This window comes from Macaca fascicularis, chromosome 2 (genome assembly GCF_037993035.2).
Source record: "Macaca fascicularis isolate 582-1 chromosome 2, T2T-MFA8v1.1".
NCBI lineage: Eukaryota > Metazoa > Chordata > Mammalia > Primates > Cercopithecidae > Macaca > Macaca fascicularis.
The window spans coordinates 116,993,289-117,019,474 of record NC_088376.1 but is presented as its reverse complement, the minus strand read 5'-3'; the positions used below and the strand labels follow the sequence as shown (position 1 = coordinate 117,019,474).

Sequence of the window (26,186 nt, the reverse complement as noted above, 5' to 3'; positions counted from 1 at the left end):
CCCTCCTACCAAATCTCACAAGCTCAGCACCCTCAAACCTCAACACGTTTGGAAAATTCGGAAGCATTTCCTCCTGTCAGCGGCCCTTCAAGCCACTTCATACAGGACAGCCTCTCCTACCCCGACCTGGAGCCTATCAATCAACGAGAAAATATCTTCCCCTCCCTGGGCGGTGCAAACCAACTCCGCGCGATCAAGTCCGAGGGCTTACAGGGCAGTCCTTAACGTCATATCCGGTTGTCCGCTCAGCCGGCCTCGCCTAACCGGAAGTCGCCGGTGTGACGACGCAAAAACGCCCATCGGGGGCGCGTCTCTCTCAGCAGCCAATGGGCTCTGCCTACCTTAGGCCTCGTCATCATTTTGTCTGATCGCGTCCTGTGACGCTCGAAGGGCGGGGGGCAGAGGGAGATACAGAGGCCGAGAGGGGCCAGGCGCCCGGTCGATCTGAAGCCGGGTAGTGGGAGAAGATGGTTTACATCTCGAACGGTAAGTTGAGAGCGGACTGTGGCTTCGACCGGTGACTTGTAAGATCGGACGCCAGGTTCCTTTCATCGTCGCTCGCTGAGTGTTGGACCCGGTGCGGCTTCCCCAGGCTTAGCGCTCCGCGGCCGGGCGGAGCTGGACGCGAAGTCGCCCCGGCTTGTGGCGCCTCAGCAGATGGTGTCCGAGCCGGCAGTCGGGGGCCGAGGTCCCGCCGGCCTCACGCTGAGTATTGGGAGCCCTGCAACCCCGCCTTAGTATAGCAAGCGCTTGATTGTGGATTTGCGAGGGTGGTCTTTCCTCTCGGGTGTCGGTATCCTTAAAACTAGTGAGGACAAGGACGTCGATGCTGTACACGTAGCGCTTGTGCCCTGGGCACTGTTTCAGTTATTTGCTTATCGTCACATTGAATCCTGTTTTACGGGTGGAAACTCTGAGGCGCAGATAGATTAAATAGCTTGCCCAGGATCACAGAGTTAACAGTTAATGGCTGAGTCGGGATTCGAACCCAGGTAGGCTGGCGTCAGCGTCCTTGTTATCTACTTTGCTGCCTCTTTCTACAACGTGTAAAAAGACCGAGCCGACCTAGGATGATAATTATATGAAAGCTTTGCATAGGCTTTTTCCCCAGGAGAGGGTAGCTAGTCATACATGGAACGTTTTGTCGAATTTCAAGGGGCACGGGAAGAAGTACTATCTTCCCCTAGGAGCAAGTTAATTATTACCGGAATGGAGAATCCGAGAGACTTAATTCTGCGACCTCACAAAGAAGATGACCGAAAAGGAAGGACATGACTGTGTCAGATCAATGCTAGAGCTGCCTGCCCACCTGTTTGACTCAGGTGAAATTTTTTGGTGCAGCCTTAACAAGGAGTTGTGGATCACTGGAACTAGGTCTTGGTTCTGTTTGAGTCATCTGTTTTTCTCCACAGACGAGTAAGGTAGTCGATGAGAAGCCTTCTGGCCGAGTGCACTTTTGCATTTCTTGACTTTTCAAAATCTCCCTTCCTCATCTCCCACTTAAAAATCTTTGAAATAAATAGATTGATGGACACTACAGAAAAGCATCAAAATTCCATCTTAGTTTTGGGCGCTTTCAGACTTTAGTCTGTTTTATAGCCTGTTTCCTAGCCTTTGTGATACAAGCTTAAGGCTGGAAGCTTTTGTATGAATCATTGAATAATTCCTTGTATTTGTTGTGTCTTACTGTGTTTGCATTATTTTATTTGGTCCACATAAGTAGCCGATTAGGACCCTTTATCGCACTTTAAGAGTTGAGAAACGCAACTGCATTCAAACACCTTACTTCTCTCTGGGGATATTGGTGGAAGGGACATTCTGCCTTCAGAAAGGGAAAGTGGAAAAGCAAGATTGAGTCACAGAGGAAGAAATGACAGGTTCCAATTAGATCCACCTTCTTAGGACTGTATTATCAGCACTTAATGGACAAAATCTTTCTCTTACTGTCAGATGACTTTTTTTTTCCCCTCTCAACAATCTTATGTGATGGCTAGCCCTGGAATACTTTTTGTTGGAGAAAGAAAATGTCACATCAGCCAACGAAGCAGAGCTAGTAAGAGGCAGAGAACTAAGCCTGTCATCCATCCTCTAAAGTTTTGTAGCCCCTTGCTCTCAGTAGCACAGTGAGAGCTTAGATCCAAGTGGATATCTGAAATTAAGCTGGTCAAGAAGACAAAAGTAAACCCTCGTGGAGTGGGTAGAGGTGATTGGGGTTAACTCTTGGGATAATGGAAAGGAGAGGTAGTTGACAGTTATTCTTCCCCCCAAATATTCTGACATCTTGATTTGCAAGGCTGAAATGATAGTGTACCAAATTATGTTATAGCTTGTATTAAAGTGGTTTGAAAAATAGATCCAGTTTTGCTTAAGATAAAACGAGAGTTTATTAGAATCAAGAGTATGCAATTATAGAAAACAGTAGTTATTTTAATGAAGAACAAGACAAATTCTCTTTACTACTTAGAGCATACACACTCTTTATAAGAATTATATAAAAATAATTGATTCCAAAGCCTTGTAAGAGTATGAATAAGCAATCTTTTTATACAGGCAAGAGACTTTGTAAATGAAAATACTCAACACGTTTAGGAATATGGAAGTGGTGTGAGCTTTCCTTTATATTCACCTGTCCCATATGTTTCTTCAAAGTACTTGAATAAACAGGTATTTTTACACCCATGTTGATAGCAGCATTATTCACAGTAGTCAGAAGGTGGAAGCAACTCAAGTGTCCATCGACAGATATGAGTGGGTAAACGAAATGTAGTATATACATACAAGGATATATTATTCAACCTTCAGGAAGGAGATTTTGACACATGCTGCAACATGGATGAAATTTGAAGACATGCCAAGTGAAAAGCTGGTCACTAAAGGACAGAAATTGTATGATTCTTTTATGAGGTTCCTAGAGGAGTCAAATTTGTAGGGACAGAAAGTAGAATGGTGGTTGCCAGGAGCTGGGTGGAGAAGGTAATGGGAATCAGGGTTTAATGGGTATAGAGTTTCAGCTGGAGAAGATGAAAAAGTTCTAGAGGTGGATGGTGATGATGGTTGTACATCAATGTAGAATGTACTTAATATCACAGAACTGTACTCTTTAAAATGGTTAATGATTGGTAACCATTGTTACATTTTTAAACCATGATAAATGTTTGTTTCATATTTAATATATATTGTTTTATATAAAATATGTTATATATGTATACATATACATATATACACACACACATATATATGTAAAACAATTTTTGTGGTTTTTTTGAGACAAGTCTCGCTCTGTCGCCCAGGCTGGGGTGCAGTGGCACAATCTGGGCTCACTGCAACCTCTGCCTCCCGGGTTTGAGCAATTCTTCTGCCTCAGCCTCCTGAGTAACTGGGACTACAGGTGTGTGCCACCATGCCCAGCTAATTTTTTATAGTTTTTAGTAGAGACGAGGTTTCACTGTGTTAGCCAGGATGGTCTCAATCTCCTGACCTCGTGATCTGCCTGCCTTGGCCTCCCAAAGTGCTGAGATTACAGGCATGAGCCACCGTGCCCAGCCTTTGTTATATATTTATAGAAAGAAAGTAGTTGAATAGAATGAAGTCACCCACCAAGTTTATAAACTGTAGTAGACTTTTGACATACTAGAGGAATGTCCCTAGATAATGGAACATTACTCCTCCCAACATTTCCTTGGAATGATGCTCACAGATTTCTTCTGGTGTTGGCCATTTGGACCAGTGGGCAAGTTGAAACCCAAGTCAGTCATTGTTACCTAACTAAACGTGATGCCTCTTGGGTTAGGGATTTGTAGCACTCACTAAAGTTTCTTTAATTCTTGTCTGTAGGACAAGTGTTGGACAGCCGGAGTCAGTCTCCATGGAGATTATCTTTGATAACAGATTTCTTCTGGGGAATAGCTGAGTTTGTGGTTTTGTTGTAAGTATAGAAGTGCTTTTAATTGCCCTGATATTTAAGTTGACAGGAGTCCATTGTGTGCATTATGTTAGGTATCTTAAATAAGCTCAGTTTTCCTAAAACAGTTATCTCTTGCAATTTTAAAAATAGATTTACACAGGGAAATGGACTTTAGTAATAAAGCTGCTACCACCAGACATCTTATGAGTATATGTTAATTGGATTGGTAAACTTGACCACGTCTTAACCTTGGTGGTAACTACTTCAACCTATGGCTGGGTCTGTCCATTCTAATGCTAAATGACTGGGCCTCACTTTCTCTCTACTATTCTTGTTTTTTTGTGTGTGCGTGCAACATTCATTCCATATTATATAACAGGTAAATAAAGGGTTTTATATCCTTTTTTAAAAAAAAAATCCAAACTAGTGAGGTTTTTTATAATGAAGGGCTAGAATTGGTAAAGGAGACAAAAGTTTAAATGTCTTCATAATTGTAAGCGGTTACTAGATAAATGCATGTTTTGGTCTTTTACATGCTGTTTGTTAGAATTGTTCATCAACAATTAAGAAGTCTTACCTATTCCTAAATTTGAACATATATATTTGAGTGTCTCATGATCAGAGAACTGTAGGGATGGAAAGATATGGGAGACAGACTCTTTTTTCATTGACTTTACTGTCAGTAAATATCTTCATATTGCAAGGGTGGGCATGACTGTGGGAGGTGACCATCAGAGGAAGTTATCCCAGGTAAAGGAAACCACATGAAGGATGAAGAAGTTTGAGTATCAGGCCGTGGTCTTTATGCTTAATTTGATCTTAGCCGTGGTCTCGGAAGTTAAATTTTATGGCTGTATATAGCTTAAATTAGATGGTGTAGAATGTAAAATGGAAGAGATGGTTCGATAGAAAAATACAACAGGGCACAAGAGAGGCCCTAAGTTACCCAATCCAAAACTTACTCTTTTACAAATTTCACCTACTCCATGTTGTTTATAAAAGCACTTTATAAACTCAGTTAAATCCTTCCATATAATTTTACGAATCATTTTAAAAAATTCCATTTAAATGGATTCCCAGAAGCCCTGTGCCTTTGCCACACCACCCTTGGCCCCTTCTTCCCCAAGATGTTAGGTAGACTTTTGCAGGGGAAATGAACATGAGACACTGTAAAAACCCGATGGCTGATTTAAAGTGGAGGTCAGGGATGACTCTGGTTTCATGCTCTGTCTAGGGGAGTTACTAGCAAATAAGAAATACAAGGAAGGGTGGATTTGGTGCACAACATGGTGCATTCAGTTTAGACACATGCTTAAGTTCAATGGTGTTGTCCAGCTGGCTGCAAGAAATGTGGGTTAGGACCTAAGTGGGTTTAGTAATCCTCTCACAGAGATGAGAGTTAAAAACCATGGAAATATATTTTAGAATGTTGTCAAAAGTGATACCTTTGTTGTTTTCTGCCCCTTGTTTCAGTTTCAAAACTCTGCTTCAGCAAGATGTGAAAAAAAGAAGCAGCTATGGAAACTCATCTGATTCCAGATATGATGATGGAAGAGGGTACAGCTTTTTAAATTGATAGTTCTTTTTATCTCTTTGTATATCTTAATTAAATTAGATATTTTAGGTAGATAGAGTTAGATTTGTGGAAATTAAGAGTTTAAATCCTGTTTTAGAAAATTAATGCATTACTGTAAAAGTCAAATTGCCTCTGATTTGATAATAATCAGAGTTAATCTGACAAAACTAAAATATACATCAAATATCCCATGGGAAAAGTCTAAATTAGAGGATGAAAACTGATGACCAACATTAAAATCTAAAGATTTCTTTTTAACATCCTGATTTCCAGTTGCTAATTAAAAACTTAGAAGACCGCCAGGCGCCGGTGGCTCACGCCTGTAATCCCAGCACTTTGGGAGGTCGAGGCGGGTAGATCACGAGGTCAAGAGATAGAGACCATCCTGACCAACATGGTGAAACCCCGTCTCTACTGAAATACAAAAATTAGCTGGGTGTGGTGGTGTGCGCCTGTAGTCCCAGATACTCAGGAGGCTGATGCAGGAGAATTGCTTGAACCCAGGAGGTGGAGGTTGCAGTGAGCTGAGATTGTGCCACTGCACTCCAGCCTGGAGACAGAGTGGGACTCCGTCTCTAAATAAAAAAAAAAGCCTTAAAGATCAAGATCAACTAGCACTGGGCTAGGCTTATGTTTTTACCTGGCAAAAATCAGCTGGAGCTGGGTTTCACTGGGGCATTACTGGAGGTGCTGTTCAGTTCATCACAATCCTTTCTTGACTCAGTTCCTTGTGTGCATTATGTATCTGGTCCCTTTAAGTGTTTTATTTTTGCCTCCTGACCTAAAATGGTAGTTTCTATTTTAAATTGTGTTTTAGGATCATGCGGGTGCTGAAAAAGAAAAGGGTCTAGTTGAGTGCTTTTAAAAGGAGACAAAGTTGTGTCTATCAAACAGTAGATACTAACTTTTTGTTTTATTAGGCCACCGGGAAACCCTCCCCGAAGAATGGGTAGAATCAATCATCTGCGTGGCCCTAGTCCTCCTCCAATGGCGGGTGGATGAGGAAGGTAACTTCAGATCTGAAATTCTTTTGTAGGATTTTGTTTTGAAAATGCTTCTGTAGTAATGTTTTCTTTAAGAAGTTGCCCAACAGCTTATAATTACTCAGACATTATTTGGAAATATATTTGTTATCTTAACCCTTGAAAAATTCACTGGCCTTATTATCAAAATGTCTTTTGAGAAAGGTTTTATAACATGTAATAGGTTGGGCTTTTCACACAGATCCAAATTAATAACCAGTAACTAATTATTGTAACATTTTCAGGTAAATGTCTGCTCTAAGAAGCAGACAACTGGACATGCACATTCACAGCAGAAGGAAACCATCAAGAAGTGGAAGGCCGACCATGCTGAGCAGTAGATGAATGTGTCTGTCTAAACAAGGACTGCTCTGTGTCCTCACAGATGAATGAGGTCATGCTAGGAATTCCCTCTACAGGGAACTGGCCTGACTGACATGCAGTTCCATAAATGCAGATGTTTGTCTCATGACCTTTTTGTATAGTTTATTAAAGTATTAATATAGTTTTAATAAGTAAATATTTTTAGGTTGCAGAGTGGACTCCTCATCTTTATATTCACGAAAAAACAATCTGAAGAAAATAAATAAAAGCCTGTGTATTTAGCACTGTTAGTGTCACCTTTTCAACTTCTGAAATACTGTTCATTGTTAACTTTTTCTCATTTATAAATCACACTATTTATTTCAGTAGTATGCATATCATATCTGTGCTCTTGAATTAATCTTTATCTTTAATATATTTGTCTCATCAATCTTTAATACATTGTGTCTGATTTGCTACCAAATATAATTATCAGGGTATTTATAAAGCCATAGCTAACAAAACTGAGCTACAAAATAGAAATTTATTAAATAGTCTTTAAAATCATGGACTTCAGCCTGGCGCGGTGGCTCACGCCTGTAATCCCAGCACTTTGGGAGGCTGAGGTGGGCGGATCACCAGAGTTCAGGAGTTCGAGACCAGCCTGCAACATGACGAAACCTAAAATAACAAAAATTAGCCAGGTGTGGTAGTGTGCACCTATAATCCCTGCTACTCAGGAGGCAGAGGCAGGAGAATCGCTTCAACCCGGGAGGTGGAGGTTGCTGTGAGCACGCCACTGTACTCCTGCCTAGGCGACAGAGTGAGACCCTATCTCAAACAAAATAAATAAATAAATAAAATGGGCTTCATGCTATCTTGCCAAATTTGCACTCTATAGCGTTGCTCAATATACTGCCTACTGGCTTTAAAATCCATCTGCATATTGATAACTTACATGCTTTCACTAGAGTGGAAGCTCTGAGACTAGGAATTTTGTTGTCTTTACCCCAGTCCTTTGAATAGTGACTACATGTAAGATAGTCATGTAGTACTTACTGGAAATAAATATTTATTGGAAAAATGAATACAGATAACTCTACTTCTAGTGTTTAATAGGCTTTGAAACCAAGTGTTCAGGTGAAAGCCTTTTTTATATTGATTTATCAGCATTTATTCAACCCTGTTTGTCAGGAAATGGGATGTTGTGGCATAAGATACCAGTGTTCAGGATAAAGAAGCAATTACAATGCAGCTTTCAGGATAAGGATAACAGTTTGCTGGCCACTTCAATTATGTGTCAGTTTTTTTTTGTTTTTTTGTTTTTTTTTTTGAGACAGAGTCTCGCTCTGTCGCCCAGGCTGGAGTGCAGTGGCTGGATCTCAGCTCACTGCAAGCTCCACCTCCCGGGTTCATGCCATTCTCCTGCCTTAGCCTCCCGAGTAGCTGGGACTACAGGCACCCGCCACCTCGCCCGGCTAGTTTTTTTGTATTTTTTTAGTAGAGATGGGGTTTCACTGTGTTAGCCAGGATGGTCTCAATCTCCTGACCTCGTGATCCACCCATCTCGGCCTCCCAAAGTGCTGGGATTACAGGCTCGAGCCACCGTGCCCAGCCTTTTTTTTTTTTTTTTTTTTTTTTTTTTTTTTTTTTGAGACAGGGTCTCAGTCTTATCCAGTGGAGTACAGTGGCTGCTCACCGCAGCCTTGACCTTTTGGGCTCAAGTGATCTCCCGCTATGGCCTCCTTAAATGCTGGGATTACACGTGTGAGCCACAATGCCCAGCCTGTAAATTTTTACACATTTTAAATTCTGACGAAGTGAGGGATACATATAATGTATACATATATGCAAAGTGAGGTAAATGTATAATGACATTTTCATTATACAGACACATGCAAGGGTTCAGTAAAGTTTTGCAGCTTCCTAGATTGTATTGCCAGTGAATGGTAGAGGCATTATTAAACCTCCACTTTATAGTGGGGAGACCATGGCAGAGTCTCAGTAGGTGGCTGATTGTTGTTACTGATGGCTTTTCCTGAGCATGCGAACCATGGTCCTCTTCTGTCTCCTAGCACTGCTGCTGCAGGACTTGTTTCTCGGGTCTTATCCCAGAGTCCTGGCTGCATTTGACATTCAGGTGTTCTTTGCACTTCAGAGAGAGTGTAAAACACAGGTTCTTGAGTACTTGTGCTTAACTCTTATCTTTGCTACTCAATAGCTTATGATCTTGAGTGAGTTATGCCATTTTATCCCACTTCACTCACCTGTAAAATGGATTACATTTTTACCAAAGAGTTCTTTATTTAGTATTTAGTCATCACATGCTTATTGGGCACCTACCATGTACTGAAGATAACTGGCAAAGTCTCACGGAGCTTACATTCTAGTGTGGAAGACAGTAAGTGAGCAGGCATGATAATTACAGACTAATGCTTCATGCTTCAAAGGGCATAGGATGGTGAGAGGATAACTGCAGAAGGCCTGAGGTGACATTTGAGTTCAGACGCGAGAATGAGACAGCTGAGGGAAGAGCATCCAAGGCAAAATGAACAGCAAGTGCAACAGCCCGATGACGGGAAGGGCTTGGCGTGTCTGAGAAAGATAAAAGTGTAGCTGGAAATGCCAAGGAATGGGGAGAGTGGTGTGAGGTGAAATTAGAAACACAGCAATAACTAGATATGGTCTTTAGGTAGTGGTTTGTTTTAGATTCTGTTCCTTGAGCAAAGGGAAACCATTAGAGTTTAAAGCATGAGTGACATCTAATTTTTGAGATAAGTCTTAGTGGAGTGCTGGGTACATAGTATTAACTACATATTTTAAAACAACATGTGGGCAACTATATAAGAACAGATATAGGGGGACAGGACAAGGAATTCGAGTTAAGAGGCTGATGTCATCCAGGTGAGATGAAAGTGGCTTGGGCTAGGTAGTGGCACGGGCATGGAGAAGTGGATGAATTCAAGATCTATTTTAGAGACTGCAGGATTTACTGATGGATTGGATGTAGAAGCTGTTGACAAGTGAAGAATCAAAATGACATTTACTGATATGGTGAAAGTGAGAGGGGAGGGAATCAAGAGTTACATTTTGAACATATTTAAGTTTGCAGTGCCTTGTAGGCAATCCAGATGGAGAGACCAAGTAGGCACTGGTTATCAATCCGAATCTCTGTGAGAGGTTCAGCCTGGATATATATATATTTGGGAGTCGTATTCATTGTTAAAGCCAGGAAACTGGATAGTCACCCAAGGAGTGTGTCTAGAAAAGACCTAACCCCAACATTAGAGGCTGGACTGAACATGAGGACATATGAGAAAAATTAAGAGTACATACAGTATCTGGGAATCCAGGAGAAGAGACGTCTGTGAGGACGAAATAAGTTGCGGGTTATCAGCCGACCCCCACTAGGCGCTCAAAAAGCTACGTGTACTATGTTGCTCGCACCCTACAGAGTCAGGACTAATCAGAGAAACACCCCACCCAGTCAATCCACAAGGACACCCCGCCCTCAGCCCCAGCGCCGGGCAGCCCCGCCCTCGCCTTTCCGGAGCCCTCTGGGACGACTCCGCGGCGGCCATCTTGACTGTGGGCACCCGGCCGTGCGCCTGCGCGATGGCCCTTCTGTCCCGGCACTCGTGGCTGCGGAGCTAAAGCGAGAGGTTGGTGGGTGTTGGCGGCCACGATGACCCAGGCTGAGAAGGGTGACGCGGAGAACGGGAAGGAGAAGGGCGGAGAGAAGGAGAAGGAGCAGCGGGGCGTGAAGCGGCCCATCGTGCCCGCGCTGGTGCCGGAGTCGCTGCAGGAGGTGCGGCTCGGGACCGGTCTGGGTTAGAACTCTTTACCCTTGCTTGGGGCCTCCGCTGCCGGGCAGGGGGCGGGAGGCGGCTGGAGGCTTCGAGTCCTCCCTGCAGGCCCCAGCCCCTGGTGGGGAGTGCGGAAGTGGTCGTTCCTTTCCGGGTCGTGGCGCGCCGGGACGCGGAGGGCTAGGAGGCGCGGAGCGCCAGGAGCCAGGCGGAGCCCCCGCAGGGACACCGCTGCGTCCCCCCGCACGCCCTACCGGCTGGCTGTGTGCCCTGCGGCCCGGGCTGTGGCCTCAGCTTCCCGACCATAAAACGACCACGGTGATACCAGCCGCCTCGCAGGTTGCCGTGAGGGTTAAATGGTGGCAGATAGAGTTTAGCACCAGGCTGGCTCACTGGGAGCGTCAGCCTGTACTTGTTAAGAGATAGTTCGGGGTCCAGGCTTTTTCCTTTGTTAAGAAATCTCAGATAATGGAAGTCATTTCAAGCAAGGAAATGGTGGACATTTGTCTAAATATATATTAAGAGCTTGTGTATCAAAAACAACACGATTAGACCAAACTAACCAGAAAAAATTATTTGCAGTAGCATGCCTGGCAAAGGACCTCAGACGTATGCACGCACACAAAACCTTACTGATCAGTAACTAAAACAGCATTCACGTAGGAAAACGGGCACAGGCAGTGTACAATTCACATAAGTGCTCACATAGGGCAGCTACTAGTTAGCTATCACTACTATGACAGTGCCTGGCACACGGCAAGCCCAGAGTGGCCATTACTGTTGGACAGGCCTGGTTTCTCCATCCAGCTAGTTGAGAAGGCTGACTGGATGGTCTGTAAGGGCCTTGCCAGATGCTTCCCTCTAGGATTCTCCTACTCTGGGTGGGGGTGATTAGGAGGGGAGAGCTCACACTTGGAGATAGGACAGCAGGTATCAGAGCATGGCATGGAATGGGCTTGTGCAGAGGGCAGTATTGGGCACTCAAGCAAGTACCTCCTCCATCCCCGACAGTCAGGGAGGGTTTCTTCAAAGGAGGTGAGGTGACATCTGTTTAGAGTCCTGAAGGTGATTAGGAGCTAACCAGAGGGAGGAGGGAATCTCAGGAAAGAAGAACAGTGTGGAAGAGACTTGTGCCAACAGAGGATGTGAAGTGTTGGAGGCCCAGCGGTAGATTAGGGTGTCTGGAGTTAAGGAAGGGGACTGGAGATCATAGCGGGGGCCATATCATGAGGGTCATGTAAGCCACAGAGTCTGACTTGTGAAGGCAGTGGATCACGTTGAAAGGCTTTACTATAGTAAAAGTCAACATTCCTCGAATGCTTCCGGTGGCCCAGCTCTGAGTTACACGTATAACTCATTTAATCCTCACAGTAACTGGTGAACTGTGGGAACTTCATTCAGAGCAAGGAAGTGGCAGTCTGAATTTGCAGACAGATCTGTGAATTCAGAGCCTGGGCCCGGATTCTATAGCAATGTTTCTTCAGTCACATAAATGCTCAGTAACTGTATGTTAATTTGTCGTGGATAATTTTTGTTTCATTCATTTAAACAAATATTTGTCAAGCTATGTACTATGACTCACGTCAAGGGAACATAATAAGTTTCTGTTTAGGTAGAGAGCAGTAATTGGATACTTCTCAAAGAACTCTGTTTACTGAATTATTTTGATACCTTTGAGTCAGCTTCTTAGTTTAGCTTGTTATGTGTATGTTGTTTAACTTTGTTACCGGCATATTATTTACGAAGGTCACACATCTATGTTTTATATCTGCAGCAAATCCAGAGCAACTTCATCATTGTCATACATCCAGGTTCAACAACTTTAAGGATTGGTCGAGCCACAGACACTCTTCCTGCCAGCATTCCTCATGTCATTGCGCGAAGACACAAACAACAAGGGCAACCCCTATACAAGGACAGTTGGCTTCTAAGGGAGGGACTAAATGTAAGTCAAAAATGACCTGGAGAGAAAGCCTAAGGCTGTTTCCCTGGGAGGGCGTAGACACTTAAGTACATCAGAATCTTAAAGAAATGTCTTCATAGCTTTGCTGTGTTTTAAAATAATAATGTCACTCATTTTTCATCAGAGCTAGTGACTTGAGATATAAAGAATTAGTTACAACAAAAGTAAGTCTTTCAGGGTGAATTGAGTGTTGATGAAGGTGTTCTATAATGGAAGACACAGAATCATCACTCACTTAAAGTGATACATTCAGGTCCTTGTTAACAGGCTTAAACTTAGTGGTTAAGCCATATTTAAACTGTAAGTATCTGAAAGAGATACTATTTCAATCCATTAGCAAATGAGATTGTTACAATAAGCACTTATGGTCTTAGATTAACCATAATTTCAAGGCAAAAAAAAATTTTTCTTGCAGTAAGAATCAACTTTATCCTATGTTACAGATGGTGATTATCAGGAAAATTCTTTGTGATCAGTGATAAATCTATATGTTACATCATAATCCACATTTTACTTTGAAGTTTTAAGTCAAGGATAGTTTTGGGAATGTAAAGTTTCTTTAATTCTGATAGTAGGCCTTAGGGTTCCATTTTTTAGTGTAACTAGCAGACCCTATGTAAGTTCAGTTGTAAGTTTAAATATAACTTGCTGATATAAGAGTCTATACTTCATTATTTATCTTTGGATCTTGTAATTCTACTTTAGGAAATACGTTTAAGAAATAAAAATCAAAAAACATTTTTGTAAAGATACTTATGGACATTTTCTTTATACTATAATGAGAACACTTGCTGATCAACATATGAAGGAATGTGACATTGTCAAAATTATAAACATAAGAATCATATAATTGTATGGAAGAGTTTCTGAAATACTTTGTAAACATGAAGTAGGTATGCTTTGATTAGTGCTGTGAGAAATTTTATGAAAAATCACTTGAAAATTTAGCATATAGTTGTTTTATAGCGAGGGCTGCTTTTGACTTATAAAAGATTCCTGGGAATTCTTTTTTTCTTGTCTTGAGACAGGGTCTTGCTCTGTTCTTCAGGCTGGAGTGCAGTGGTGTGACCTCGGCTCATTGCACCCTCCACCTCCTGGGCTCAAGCAGTCCTCTCGCCTTAGTCTCCCAAGTAGCTGGGACCACAGGCCTGTGCCACCACACCCAGCTAATTTCTTGTATTTTTTGTAGAGATGGTGTTTTGCCATGTTGCCCAGGCTGGAGGGAATTCTTAAGAGTAGTACATGTGATAAAGATTAAGGAAATGCCACTTGTTGATAAAGGAGCATTTCCAAAGATTGGATTAAATTAGTAGTTTTTGAATTGCTTTCTCTTCTCATTAAATCCTTTGTACTGCTCATCTTTCATTTCCCCCCCCCCCCAGAAACCAGAAAGTAATGAACAAAGACAAAATGGCCTTAAAATGGTGGATCAAGCAATATGGTCTAAAAAGATGTCCAATGGTACAAGACGCATTCCTGTGTCCCCTGAACAGGTTCGATCAACTCTTCAGATTTATTCTTTTATCACCACTATTTGTATCATAATACCATTCACATGTTCTTCCTGTATCACTATGCAAATACAAGATGGGAGTTCCTTATAAAGGAAGAAAACCCCCCGTAACTACTTACAGAATACCCGAGTCAGTGTTACAAATGCTTAGGCAAGCCACATAATCTATGAGGTGGGGGTAGGCAAGTTGATGTATTTTGCCAAATATTTGTGATTAAAATTTGCCAATGTATCTAGTGTGGGAGAGAAAAGAAAAGGAGACCCTTATGTTGCCCCTGCCTTGAATAAATTGAGATAATTTTCTGATGGTTTTTCTTTTCAGGCACGCTCTTACAATAAGCAGATGCGACCTGCAATTTTAGATCACTGTTCGGGAAATAAGTGGACAAACACATCTCATCACCCTGAGTATTTAGTAGGAGAGGAGGTAAGAAACTTCTTTACACTAAGAATGGAAGAAGGGGAACCTGATCCTCCTCCTAAAATTCACTTACATTGCCACTGAGTCCTAGTCATTTCCTAGCACTCTATAACCCTACTTTGAGTACCAGATAGTCCCACCGACTCCTATATCACTCTCAACATTTCTCACATTCAGCAAACGTTAGTTAGATTTTTGGATATGAATCCAGAAAACCTTGAGAGGAAAGTTTTAACAAAGTACTCATCTCCCTCCTCCTTTTCTAGGCCTTGTATGTTAATCCACTGGACTGTTACAATATTCACTGGCCTATCAGAAGAGGTCAGTTAAATATTCATCCAGGCCCTGGGGGCTCTCTTACAGCTGTTCTGGCAGATATTGAAGTAATATGGTCTCATGCGATACAAAAATACTTGGAAATCCCACTGAAAGATTTAAAGGTAAGTTAAAATTCTCAGTTAATTTGGATTGTTTTTAAGATTCTTGGTCAATGAAAGTACACATTACCGAGTTGTTTGTAATATAGTGTCCTTCTTGATGCATTCTTGGCCTTCAGGGTGAGGATCTTAGTGGCTTGAGGATGTCTTTTCTTCTTCAGTTAATTCCCTTCTAGTGCTTTTATTCTTTCTCTGTTTCTTTGGTGTCTCTATTACTCAAATCAGCAAGCTTGCTTATTTTTGTCTTCTCTTTGGACCTTACTGACACATCAGTTGTCTTATTTTTCATTTTACAAGTTTTTAATAATTTCAAGGAAAAAAAACACTTGAGCATTTTTTATTTCTTTATAAAACCCATAGGATAATACAGAGGTTTGAGCTTTTATTCTGGGTGTGTAACCGTAGCTGCTACTCCTTTGAAGGGAAGTCTCTCTAAAAAGAAGTGGTGAATTTGACCTGACGAGACTCGAGTGTTAACCCTTTTATCTTTGTTCTTCTTTTTAGTATTATAGATGTATCTTGTTAATTCCTGATATCTATAATAAACAGCATGTGAAGGAACTAGTGAATATGATACTAATGAAGATGGGCTTTTCAGGTATGTCTGATATCCCAGTGAAACCTATTTTAAATGGAATTTTCTTTCTTTAATGACAGAGTTAATCTAATTTATGGATTTATTTATTTATTTATTTATTTTGAGATGGAGTCTCACTCTGTCACCCAGGCTGTAGTGCAGTGGCGCTATCTCGGCTTACTGCAAGCTCCGCCTCCCGGATTCACGCCATTCTCCTGCCTCAGCCTCCTGATTAGCTGGGACTACAGGCGCCCGCCACCACACCTGGCTAATTTTTTGTATTTTTTGGTAGAGATGGGGTTTCACTGTGTTAGCCAGGATGGTCTCGATCTCCTGACCTCGTGATCCGCCCGCTTCAGCCTCCCAAAGTGTTGGGATGGCAGGCGTGAGCCACTGTGCCCGACTTATTTAAATGCTTATTCTGAAAGGATCAGTGTTCCTCAGATACCCTGCCCAGAAGTCCCTAGGCTCCCCACTTCAGTTGATTATCTGTTTTGGGATCTTTGCTGCTCTACAGCTGATCACTACTCTGCCTTTTTTTTTTTCCCCCCCAGGGATCGTGGTCCATCAGGAGTCTGTGTGTGCCACCTATGGCAGTGGCTTAAGCAGCACGTGTATTGTAGACGTTGGGGACCAGAAGACAAGCGTATGCTGTGTGGAGGATGGGGTGTCTCATCGGAATACTCGGTGAGGAACTTGGAAGGTGGCATTCCCTGTTCCCTCTTCCCTCATAATCTGTTCAACTGTAAATAATAAAAAATCACAGGTTAAAAATTATAAGATAACCATATATTCAAAAGTCTGCATAGGAAACCAGCAAGATTATGGAAGTGCAAATTCCAGCAAGGCGAAAACGAATCATTTTACCCTTCCCATTGGAACTTCTTAATACGGATTTACATCAGCAGCCCCTGAAAGTCCTGGTATGTTTTATGTGCTTTCCCATAGAGGAAATGTAAACGGTAGCTTCATGTCTTTAGCTGTGGTTTGGCACAGAGCTACTAATCACACCCTTATAGCAGAGCTTTATTTCGGCAAGTCATGTAGGAGAAAATCGGCTTTTTCAATCTGAACTATCTGGCTAGTGTTTTGAATATCTGCATTTTTTTGTCATAGTGGTGTTCTGTGGGTGAGTAACTTTATGATGATAGACAGGTAAAGAAAATTACTATCAGGACCAGATTTGCAGCTTGTCCTTCTTTAGGCAAGCCTGACATATGTGAGCACACTCAGGTAATGCAGGTGTGGGCTCTCTGAAGCATTTTGTGCTCCAGAGATGGCTTCTTGCTGCCCCTCAGGATGCTTTCATTCTTCCCGTCCTCCACATTAGGCAGTTTGAGTCTTTAAAAGAGGGCTTAAATTGTCCATGAGAAAGGGTCATCTGCTGCCTCCCACCCCAAGTTCTAGTACCTTCTAAAATCCATTTTATTTTGGCTCATCTGTTGTTAGAATATCCAGTGCCACTGGGTCTCAAAGTGTGGAGAAAATGCTGGACCCACGTTTCCTACCAATAAAATAATATAGCAGCTGTCTTCCCAAATTGTAGAAACCTTCTTAGTAGACAGCTTTCTCTAAACTGTTCTCTCATAAGTTTGTCTTGTATTGTCATTGTTGCCTTATATGCCAGTGAGTGTAGACCTCCAAACAACTGTCATATGATAAACACATATTGACTGGGAAGTGAGCTGGATTTAATAGTGAGTATTGGGTTTCTCAGATACATTTTCAAACATCATGACTACTTTAGGTGCCCCCCACTGGTTTTTGCTAAAGTTCCTTTTCTCCCTTCCATCCATTCATTCTGTCCATTCAACATACATTTCTTGAAACTTGCTATATATCAGTGTGTTTAATGGACATTTTTGTTTGTTTTTTTGTGTTTTTTTTTAGATAGAATCTCACTCTGTCATCCAGGCTGGAGTGCAGTGGCGTGATCTCTTGGCTCACTGCAACCTCCGCCTCCCGTGTTCAAGCAAGTCTTGTGCCTCAGCCTCCCACGTAGCTGGGATTACAGGTGTGCATCACCATGCCTGGCTAATTTTTGTATTTTTAGTAGAGATAGGGTTTCGCCATATTGGCCAGCTGGTCTTGAACTCCTCGCCTCAAGTGATCTGCCCATCTTGGCCTCCCAAAGTGCTGGGATTACAGGCAGGAACCACCATGCCCAGCCTTTAATGGATTTCTTCAAACACCTTTTGCACCTTCTTAACCAACAGATTAATCATCTACCCTTTTCTCTTAACTTTAGGCTTTGTCTGGCATATGGAGGATCTGATGTGTCAAGATGTTTTTACTGGCTAATGCAGCGAGCTGGGTTCCCTTACAGAGAATGCCAGTTAACAAATAAAATGGATTGTCTTCTTCTGCAACACCTTAAAGAAACTTTTTGTCATTTAGATCAGGTGGGAGCAGAATCAATATTGCTGATTATTTTTGTTTCTAGGACAAAGTTAAGAGATTTAAAAGATACTTAAAAATGTAACAGCATTGGCTGGGCGCGGTGGCTCACACCTGTAATCCCAGCACTTTGGGAGGCCAAGGTGGGCGGATCACGAGGTCAGGAGATTGAAACCATCCTGGCTAACACGGTGAAACCCCGTCTGTACTAAAAATACAAAAAATTAGCCAGGCGCGGTGGCGGGCGCCTGTAGTCCCAGCTACTCAGGAGACTGAGGCAGGAGAAGGGCGTGAACCCGGGAGGCGGAGCTTACAGTAAGCTGAGATTGCGCCACTGCACTCCAGCCTGGGCGACAAAGTGAGACTCCGTCTCAAAAAAAATAAATAAAAAAATAAAGTATCAGCATTATACTGCCTTTTTCAACCCAAGATAAAGCCTTGAGGAGAAAGCCCTTAAGGAGTGAAAGTTTTTTGGGTTTTTTTGCTAAGGTCTAAGCAGTGAGGGTGTGTCTCAGGCTCTGGAAAACAGTTTGATTTTTTTAGGAAACAGAGTTTAGCAAATTTCTCTGTCTCATCTTGATAAAAGGTGAAGATAAACCTTTAGGTGTAAGGAGGATAGTAGGTAAATATGTAAGTACAGACATTTTGTTAAATGTTATAATTTGAAGCACTTTCTTAATATTGCAAACAATGTTTAATCATTGCTATATATGGATTGGTATCCTTTTTTTGTTTGAGACTTGTTTTTACTTTTTTCAGGTACTAAATTTTAAAAAATTAGGGAAACATAAAAATACTGTAAATTTCCCAGTTACTGAGGGAATTTGCTTATTGATTTGGGTCATTGTTTGTACTAATGTATATTGATAATGGAGAAAACAAATAATGCAAACAGTAGAAATTCCAGAAATTTTAGATAGAGGAACAAAGTATAGCTGAATTCCTATTTTAAGTTATAGTGAGAGTGGTACAAAGCTGTAGGTTGTCCTTTTTATAGGTGATATTTAGATGATGGTGAGGCTGAAGCATAATTTGAAGAGTTTACATGCATTCTTACTGATTCACTGACAGCATCTTTTCCTGGAATCAGGACATCTCTGGGCTTCAGGACCATGAGTTTCAGATTCGACATCCTGATTCTCCTGCCCTGCTTTACCAGTTTCGATTAGGAGATGAAAAACTCCAGGTAACTTATAGGTGTCTGTTTCCATGGGTAGAAGGAAAGTTATCCAGGTTCAGTCACACTGAGAGAATATGCACTTGCTGGAAACATTGTGAGATCAGAATGTCAACTGATTGTAGATTATCCACTAAACCAACATTTAAGCCACTGGTATAGAAAAACATCTTTCTAGTTAGCCCCTGTATGAGGAGTTGTTAATTAGAGAGAAAGGTAGCATTCTTTTTAGGAAATTATGAAGTAGATTATGAAGTACTTTATATTTGTTTTGAGATTTCTCTCATATGGTGTCATATCACCCATCTAGTTGGATGATGAGTGAGTTTTCTGGCCTGTGGTACACCAGAGAAATAATGCCACTCCCAAAAGAGAAGATTGCCTAGTCTAACTTAGAGAATCTGATCTGCCAGTTTTGTTTTTAGAAGAACAGTGTTTAGTGGATCAGTTTTTTTCAGGAGGCAGTATCTTTTGTTGATCACTCTTTTCCTTCCATGCACAGGCTCCAATGGCTTTATTCTACCCCGCAACTTTTGGAATTGTTGGACAGAAAATGACGACTTTGCAGCACAGATCTCAGGGCGATCCTGAGGATCCTCACGATGAACATTACCTGCTGGCCACACAGAGCAAACAAGAACAGGTCCGTAGCAATTCTGGTAGGAGAAGAGAGAGTTTTGTCCCTGAAGGAGAAATTTGTCCAGCGTTAATAGGCCATTGTAATCAGTTCTATCTTCCAGCATAACACTGATATAGCTTTTAGAATTGTAGATCAACTGAAGTCTGAGTTTAAAATCTGGAAGACAGATTTCTCTATTCAGCAAACATTAATTTTCTGAATGCTAGTCCATACATTTAAAAGTTAATGACACTTTCCTTTTGGTGTGTATCATTTACTTACATTATCTACTTCTGAATATTTTTTCAGCAGTATTTTCATTAAAATCTCACCTGTTACTTAATTTTGTGAAAGATGCATGGTATAGCCAAAGAGCTGAATTCCTTTGTTGAAAGCGGATCCCCGTAATACGATGTCTGGTACAGGCGCACAAATTAAAGGTCTTGTCTGCTAATGAAACAGCACCAGCTCATGATGGAGACTAGATTTTCTAGTCTTTGTTCCTCCCCAGAGGCAAACATGAGGTGGACTGATAGGATCTGAAAGTAAGAATTCCTTAACAGTCATGGCCCATGAATCCCACTGGAATACTCCATTTAAAAACTCAGGGCACGGGGAATAAAGTCTGTCTGCACTGGTTTTTCAGTTTTAAAATCTAACCAGTGATGATACAGTTCTGAGAGCCACCCTGCCTACCGGCAGCTACCCTGCTTTGGAATGGTCAGAGCATCTTTATCTGTGCACCGTCTCTCATTCCTGTTACCTGGGAATGGGTGCTGGGCAGTTGTTGTATTGCTGCGTGACTTTTGTTTTATACTAGTGCATAGTAGTAGGGTAGGGAGGGATCTAGCTAGACAACATCAACAGTGTTCTGTTGTAGTAATACCACCTACTTGATTGTCCTTTTGATTTAAAGTCTGCAAAAGCTACTGCTGACCGAAAGTCTGCATCCAAACCTATTGGATTTGAAGGAGATCTTCGTGGCCAGTCCTCTGATCTTCCAGAAAGACTCCATTCCCAAGAAGTAGATTTGGGGTCCTCACAGGGAGATGGCCTGATGGCTGGCAACGATTCCGAGGAGGCCCTCACTGCACTGATGTCCAGGAAGACTGCCATCTCGCTGTTTGAAGGGAAAGCCCTGGGCCTGGATAAAGCCATCCTTCATAGCATAGACTGCTGTTGTAAGCACATCTGGGGAGACCGGGAGATAACAGTGAAACAAGATAGCAGTTAAATAAATTAGTTCAGTCTAGGATATACTTGCGCAGTGTAACATATTCAATGAAAAACAGTTAAGCGCCTACTTGACTTGCATTGCCAGGTGTTGGGAATACATTAATGAGGTAGGATGGGTTTATACCCTAGTGGAAGAAGCCAAAATAAGTCAAATTATTACACAAATGTGGAATTACCACTGGCAGGGTACTGTTGAGCAGTCAGTATCCTTTAGCTCAACTTTGTAGCACCTGCTAGTGGTAATTTCACATTTGTGTAATAATTTGAGGAATTTCACATAGAATCTTTATTCCCTAGGGGATGGTATGGAAGGTGGGAGGCAGGGAAAGCTTCCTCGAGGAAGGTGGCCCTTGAGAGAGACGTAAAGGATGATGAAAGGGGTCAGTTAGCAGTAACAGATGGGGTAGAGGAAGAAGCCTGTGAAGATCAATGTGGCTGGGAAGCAGAGTGTGAGGATGAGGCTAGAGAAGCGGGTGAGGACCACCCATAGTGGATCTTGTGGGTCCCTTTAAATATTTTATTTATTTATTTTTTTTCAGACAGAGTCTCACTCTTGCTCAGGCTGGAGTGCAATGGCGTGATCTCGGCTCACCATAACCTCTGCCTTCTGGGTTCAAGTGATTCTCCTGCCTCAGCCTCCCAAGTAGCTGGGACTATAGGCGCACACACTACCATTCCCAGCTAATTTTTGTCTTTTTAGTAGGGACGGGGTTTCACTATGTTGGCCAGGCTGGTTTCGAACTCCTGACCTGGTGATCCACCCGCCTTGGCCTCCCATAGTTCTGGGATTACAGGCGTGAGCCACCACACTCAGACTGCTAAAAATTTTGATCCTAATCCTGCAAGTAGGATTCAGTGGCGTGGCAACACGCCTACATTTGTGTTTTGTAGGGTTCCCCTGGCTGCAGTGTGGAGGGTGGGCTGGAGGGAAATCTTTGAGAAGGCTATTGCACTTGCCCAAGCAAGAGGTGTTGGTGGCTTGGCCTAGAATTATGGATGTGGAGAGAAAAGCATGGAGGATGTCACTGTCTTTTCAGCATCCGATGATACCAAAAAGAAGATGTACAGCTCCATCCTAGTGGTGGGAGGTGGTTTGATGTTTCATAAAGCTCAAGAATTTCTGCAGCACAGAATTCTCAACAAAATGCCACCATCGTTCAGGCGAATTATTGAAAATGTGGATGTGATCACAAGGCCTAAGGTAGGTTGTTGTATTCTGCAAGTTGGACTGTATACAAATGAAACCAGCCTTGTACGTGGACAGATCAGATCCCAGGAGGCATGGGCTTGTGTCTGAGGAGTTCTTGAGGGCTTAGGGCAAGTGGGAAAGTTAATTTCAGCAAGCCATAGATGTGGTGGAAGGTGCTCTGGCCTAAGGTACTGGATTTCTGCTGCTTTCTCCTGCCGTGCTCCCCAAACTAGCATGACTGAATTCCACCTTTGTTGGGCAAGGGGAGGACGGACTGCTCTCAAGCCCTGCCAGCCAGAACAGCTCCATTTTAATCTCTTTTTTATATGAAGGATCTACTTCTGGTCCCTGGACCAGATGATGTTTAAGGATCTTTTTGGTTTGAACTATCTTGAAAGATAAACCCAGGAATTTATAAATAGATTTTGTGTGTTTTATTAAATGTCACTAACAATTCCTGGAAATGTTCCTATTTCTTTTTAATCCTGAGGGAGGGATTGTGGGGATCTATTTATTCCATTCAAACTTCGAAATAAATAAGTCATTTGTATATGTTCCTGTGTACAGGGTAAACAGTATTTGTGCAATAGTAGTAAATAATAGCATCTTTAGTTATAAAAATTTAAAAGTTTTCTTGGCTATTGAAAGAGAAAGATGCCTGTAGTTCATAAGTACTACTGTCTTTAATACAGGTTGAAAGGCTGGCTTACTAGGTATTGACTCAGCAGGGATTTTTCTCGGCCCCATATTCAAGTAAATGATTGAGTATGTATCTTATGTGATTAGGCTAAAATGTCTTCATCCCTTTTCTAGGACATGGACCCCCGACTGATTGCATGGAAAGGAGGGGCAGTGTTGGCTTGTTTGGATACAACACAGGAACTGTGGATTTATCAGCGAGAGTGGCAGCGCTTTGGTGTCCGCATGTTACGAGAGCGGGCTGCGTTTGTGTGGTGAATGGGGAGGAAATGTCACTGCTGAAGACCAAAAACAAGCTTCTTGGTATAAAAGACTCTTACAGAATATATGTATTGTAATTTATTGGCCTAGATGCTTAAGTGTCATGGACAGTAAATGAATTTGAACTTTATGTTGAGGACATGATACTGGTTTGAAATTATAAACTGCTTTTGAGCAGTTTGGTCAGGGCATTTGAGAATAAATAGGAACTTACTCTTCAGTTGTAAACTCTCTTGCCCTCTCTCAGGGTCTCATAAACTCCCCAGTGATGTAGACATTGCTATTGAAGTTTCTCATGTGGTGAAGCCCTTCATTTAAGTTGGCTCGTTGAATCTCATCAGCAGGCAGCCTCATAAAACCATGAGGGGTAGTGTATGACGAGGGAGAACTGTCCACTCATGCCATTCTCTCTCTTGTCTAGTATTTCATTAGGATCTAAAGTTGTCTGAGTTAAATGCACTTACGATATGACTCATATGTCCTTTTAGAATCCCAAATAGGGGGAAAAAGTTTTGGTGGTTTTTGGTTTTTTTCATTTTCTGTTGGATTACAGAAAAAGAATGGGACCCATTCAAGTCTCGATTTCCAAAGGTAAAGATGGAAGGCTGGGCAGACTAGCTTTTGTTATCTGACATGCCCTAGGGTGAGCTTGCAGGAAGAAAGAAAACAGTTTTTATTTGGCCAAAACAGAACAAATGCTGAAAAGGAAATCTTGTTTTCTTCCTAAAGCTAAATAGAAATGATTTGGGTATAATTTAGAGTTCTTGTGTTATACTGATAATGGTGACTGATGTAGTTATTAATACTACAAACTTAGTCATCAAGCCCCAATTTTCCTTTACCTGAAGGATTAAGTGAAAGCTTCTGGAGTTCATGATGTTCAGTATGATTAGTTGACATTAACCTCTGAGCATCCTGAAGCAAAATCTAAATAATACAGCTATTACCACTGGTGGTCCAGGCTCTAGTGAAACCCTCTGAGCCCAGGAGGAAGAGAAGGCATTGTCCAGAGACAGGAACACAGTCTGGGAGCCCAGCGCTCTGGGAGGAGTGGGAAAATGCTGCTTCCTGCTGCTTCCTCCTAGGCACCTGCTTCCGCCATCTCGCTTATCAAGGCTGGAGATGGGGGTGAGACGGAAGGACAAAAGCAGGGAACAGGTAAGAGATGGAAATCAGAATGGAATACAGAAAAATCTCTGGATGTGGAGAAATGCCGGTACTAGAGCATTTTGTATCAATGGGAGTACCCTCTGTAACTGCTCAGTAGGTTACAAATGAAGAGTCTACCAGTATTAAAAATAGTTTAAACTTGCCAGTACCAACTGGGATGTGTGCCTTCAATTTGAAAATTGTATGTTTTATTTTTTAAATGTGTTAACAACATTATAGAATATTGATGTCATTTATGTTTCTGGGGTGTTTCGATGCAATTTCGTATCAGCTGCCTGTTTTCAAAAACATAATGTATCTGGGCTGGGCGCGGTGGCTCACGTCTGTAATCCCAGCGCTTTGGGCAGCCGAGGCGGGTGGATCACGAGGTCAGGAGATCGAGACCATCCTGGCTAACATGGTGAAACCCCATCTCTACTAAAAATGCAATAAATTAGCCGTGGTGGCGGGTGCCTGTAGTCCCAGCTACTCGGGAGGCTGAGGCAGGAGAATGGTGTGAACCCAGGAGGCGGAGCTTGCAGCCGAGATCCCGCCACTGCACTCCAGCCTTGGCGACAGAGCAAGACTCCGTCTCAGAAAAACAAAACAAAACATAATGCATTTCTTGTTAAATAGTTCTTCACCTAACAGCATATTGCTCTTATAACTGGTAGAGCTGATTCAAAGGAAGTTGGTTTCTGGTCCAAGTTTGACCTCAACCATGTCCATCTTCTGCTACCAGCACTTACAAGCACTGTGGAAACTGATCATGACAAATAAGTGAAATTTGCTACATTAAACATATTGCCTCAGCCATTACTAAGTGTCCACTTGTAAAGCTGGACACAGTTTTTATTTTATGCTTCATTTTGATTTTTTATCCTTAAGACATAAATTAGAAGGCATGAGGTGGCCCTTTAAGGGTAATCTGCAAATATACACATTTTAATAGTCATCCATCTGAAATTGATCCACATTCCAGAGAAGATTCAGTATTGTGCTGTGTGAAATAAGCATTCCCAGAAAAAAACATATATGCTAATATAATGTAACCTCTGCATTAAGAAAAAGATGCTTTTAGGCCAGGCTTACACCTGTAATCCCAGCCCTTTGGGAGGCCCAGGCGGGCGGATCATGAGGTCAGGCAATCAAGACCATCCTGGCTAAGACAGTGAAACCCCATCTCTACTAAAAATACAAAAAATTAGCTGGCGTGGTGGCGGGCGCCTGTAGTCCCAGCTACTCGGGAGGCTTCGGCAAGAGAATGGCATGAACCCGGGAGGTGGAGCTTATGGTGAGCCAAGAGAGCGCCACTGCACTCCAGCCTGGTTGAGAGAGGGAGACTCCGTCTCAAAAAAAAAAAAAATTAAAGATGCTTTTAGAAGAGTAAAAAGTTGGAAGACAAAATGCACCATCTTTTGTGTTCTGTCATTCTGTGGGGGTTTTTTCATTTGTTTGTTTGTTTTAGACAGGGTCTCGCTGTCACCTAGGATGGAATGCAGTGGCACAATCACCATTTACTGCACCCTTGACCTCCAGGGCTCAAGTGATCCTCCCACCTCAGCCTCCCTAGTAGCTGGGACCACAGGCTCACACCATCACACTCAGCTAATTTTTAAAATCTTTTGTAGAGATGGAGGTCTCGCTTTGTGACCTAGTCTGGTCTTGAGTGATCCTTTTGCCTTGGCCTTGCCAAAGTGCTGGCATTGGAGGCATGAACCATTGCACCCAGCCCTGTTTTTTATTTAAGTAAACCATTATAATAACTGATTTACAAAAAGGTTACTTCAAGAGGGCTTTCAACTTAAGAATTATTTTCATTTAACTAAGACAGTGACCTCTAATAGGTAACTTTAGGCAAAAGTAGACAAGTTTGTGGGTAATGTATTTTGGTGTTCATGTTAAAAGGCACCTGTACAAGAATCAAGATATGAATC

At 42.1% G+C, this 26,186-nt stretch overlaps 1 protein-coding gene, 1 long non-coding RNA gene and 1 other non-coding gene across 12 annotated transcripts; 2 read left to right on the top strand and 1 right to left on the bottom strand.

Moving 5' to 3' along the window:
- The first annotated feature begins 400 nt into the window (after window positions 1-400).
- On the top strand, window positions 401-7,263 carry SELENOK (selenoprotein K). 3 transcript variants are annotated; one of them, XR_006696066.2, is made up of 5 exons: window positions 401-486; window positions 3,835-3,925; window positions 5,378-5,461; window positions 6,401-6,487; window positions 6,748-7,110. It is a non-coding gene; the product is annotated as a selenoprotein K (transcript). The 3 variants fall into 3 exon arrangements; XR_012431273.1 differs by lacking the exon at window positions 3,835-3,925 and having other exon boundaries at window positions 6,748-7,263; XR_006696065.2 differs by lacking the exon at window positions 6,748-7,110 and having other exon boundaries at window positions 6,401-6,491.
- A 66-nt stretch (window positions 7,264-7,329) lies between these two features.
- Window positions 7,330-10,269, bottom strand: LOC135969734 (uncharacterized). The gene is made up of 2 exons (XR_010585144.1): window positions 10,142-10,269; window positions 7,330-7,486 (listed from the first exon to the last, which is right to left on the bottom strand). It is a non-coding gene; the product is annotated as an uncharacterized lncRNA (long non-coding RNA).
- A 170-nt stretch (window positions 10,270-10,439) lies between these two features.
- On the top strand, window positions 10,440-24,502 carry ACTR8 (actin related protein 8). Of its 8 annotated transcripts, XR_012431271.1 has the most exons (16): window positions 10,440-10,613; window positions 12,386-12,556; window positions 13,957-14,067; window positions 14,410-14,514; window positions 14,775-14,948; window positions 15,450-15,543; window positions 16,077-16,209; window positions 16,323-16,445; window positions 17,150-17,219; window positions 17,413-17,536; window positions 17,771-17,924; window positions 18,991-19,105; window positions 19,599-19,739; window positions 20,632-20,896; window positions 21,989-22,152; window positions 22,954-24,418. XR_012431271.1 is itself a non-coding variant. In XM_005547410.5 (13 exons), exons 1-13 carry the CDS (start codon window positions 10,491-10,493, stop codon window positions 23,095-23,097), a joined length of 1,875 nt encoding a protein of 624 aa, XP_005547467.1. In that variant the 5' UTR covers window positions 10,440-10,490; the 3' UTR covers window positions 23,098-24,502. The 8 variants fall into 8 exon arrangements, 3 of the variants coding, with proteins under 3 accessions (XP_005547467.1, XP_015301522.1, XP_015301521.1); XR_012431270.1 differs by lacking the exon at window positions 17,150-17,219 and having other exon boundaries at window positions 19,010-19,105; XR_012431269.1 differs by lacking the exons at window positions 17,150-17,219; window positions 17,413-17,536 and having other exon boundaries at window positions 19,010-19,105; window positions 22,954-24,502.
- Window positions 24,503-26,186: the final 1,684 nt, after the last annotated feature.

Coding starts and splice junctions, on each gene's coding strand:
- ACTR8 (XM_005547410.5), top strand. CDS start 10,491: ATGACCCAGGCTGAGAAGGGTGACGCGGAGAACGGGAAGGAGAAGGGC. Junction 14,068..14,409: donor TTCCTGTGTCCCCTGAACAG/GTTCGATCAACT, acceptor TTTTCTTTTCAG/GCACGCTCTTACAATAAGCA. Junction 16,210..17,770: donor GTGTCTCATCGGAATACTCG/GTGAGGAACTTG, acceptor TCTTAACTTTAG/GCTTTGTCTGGCATATGGAG.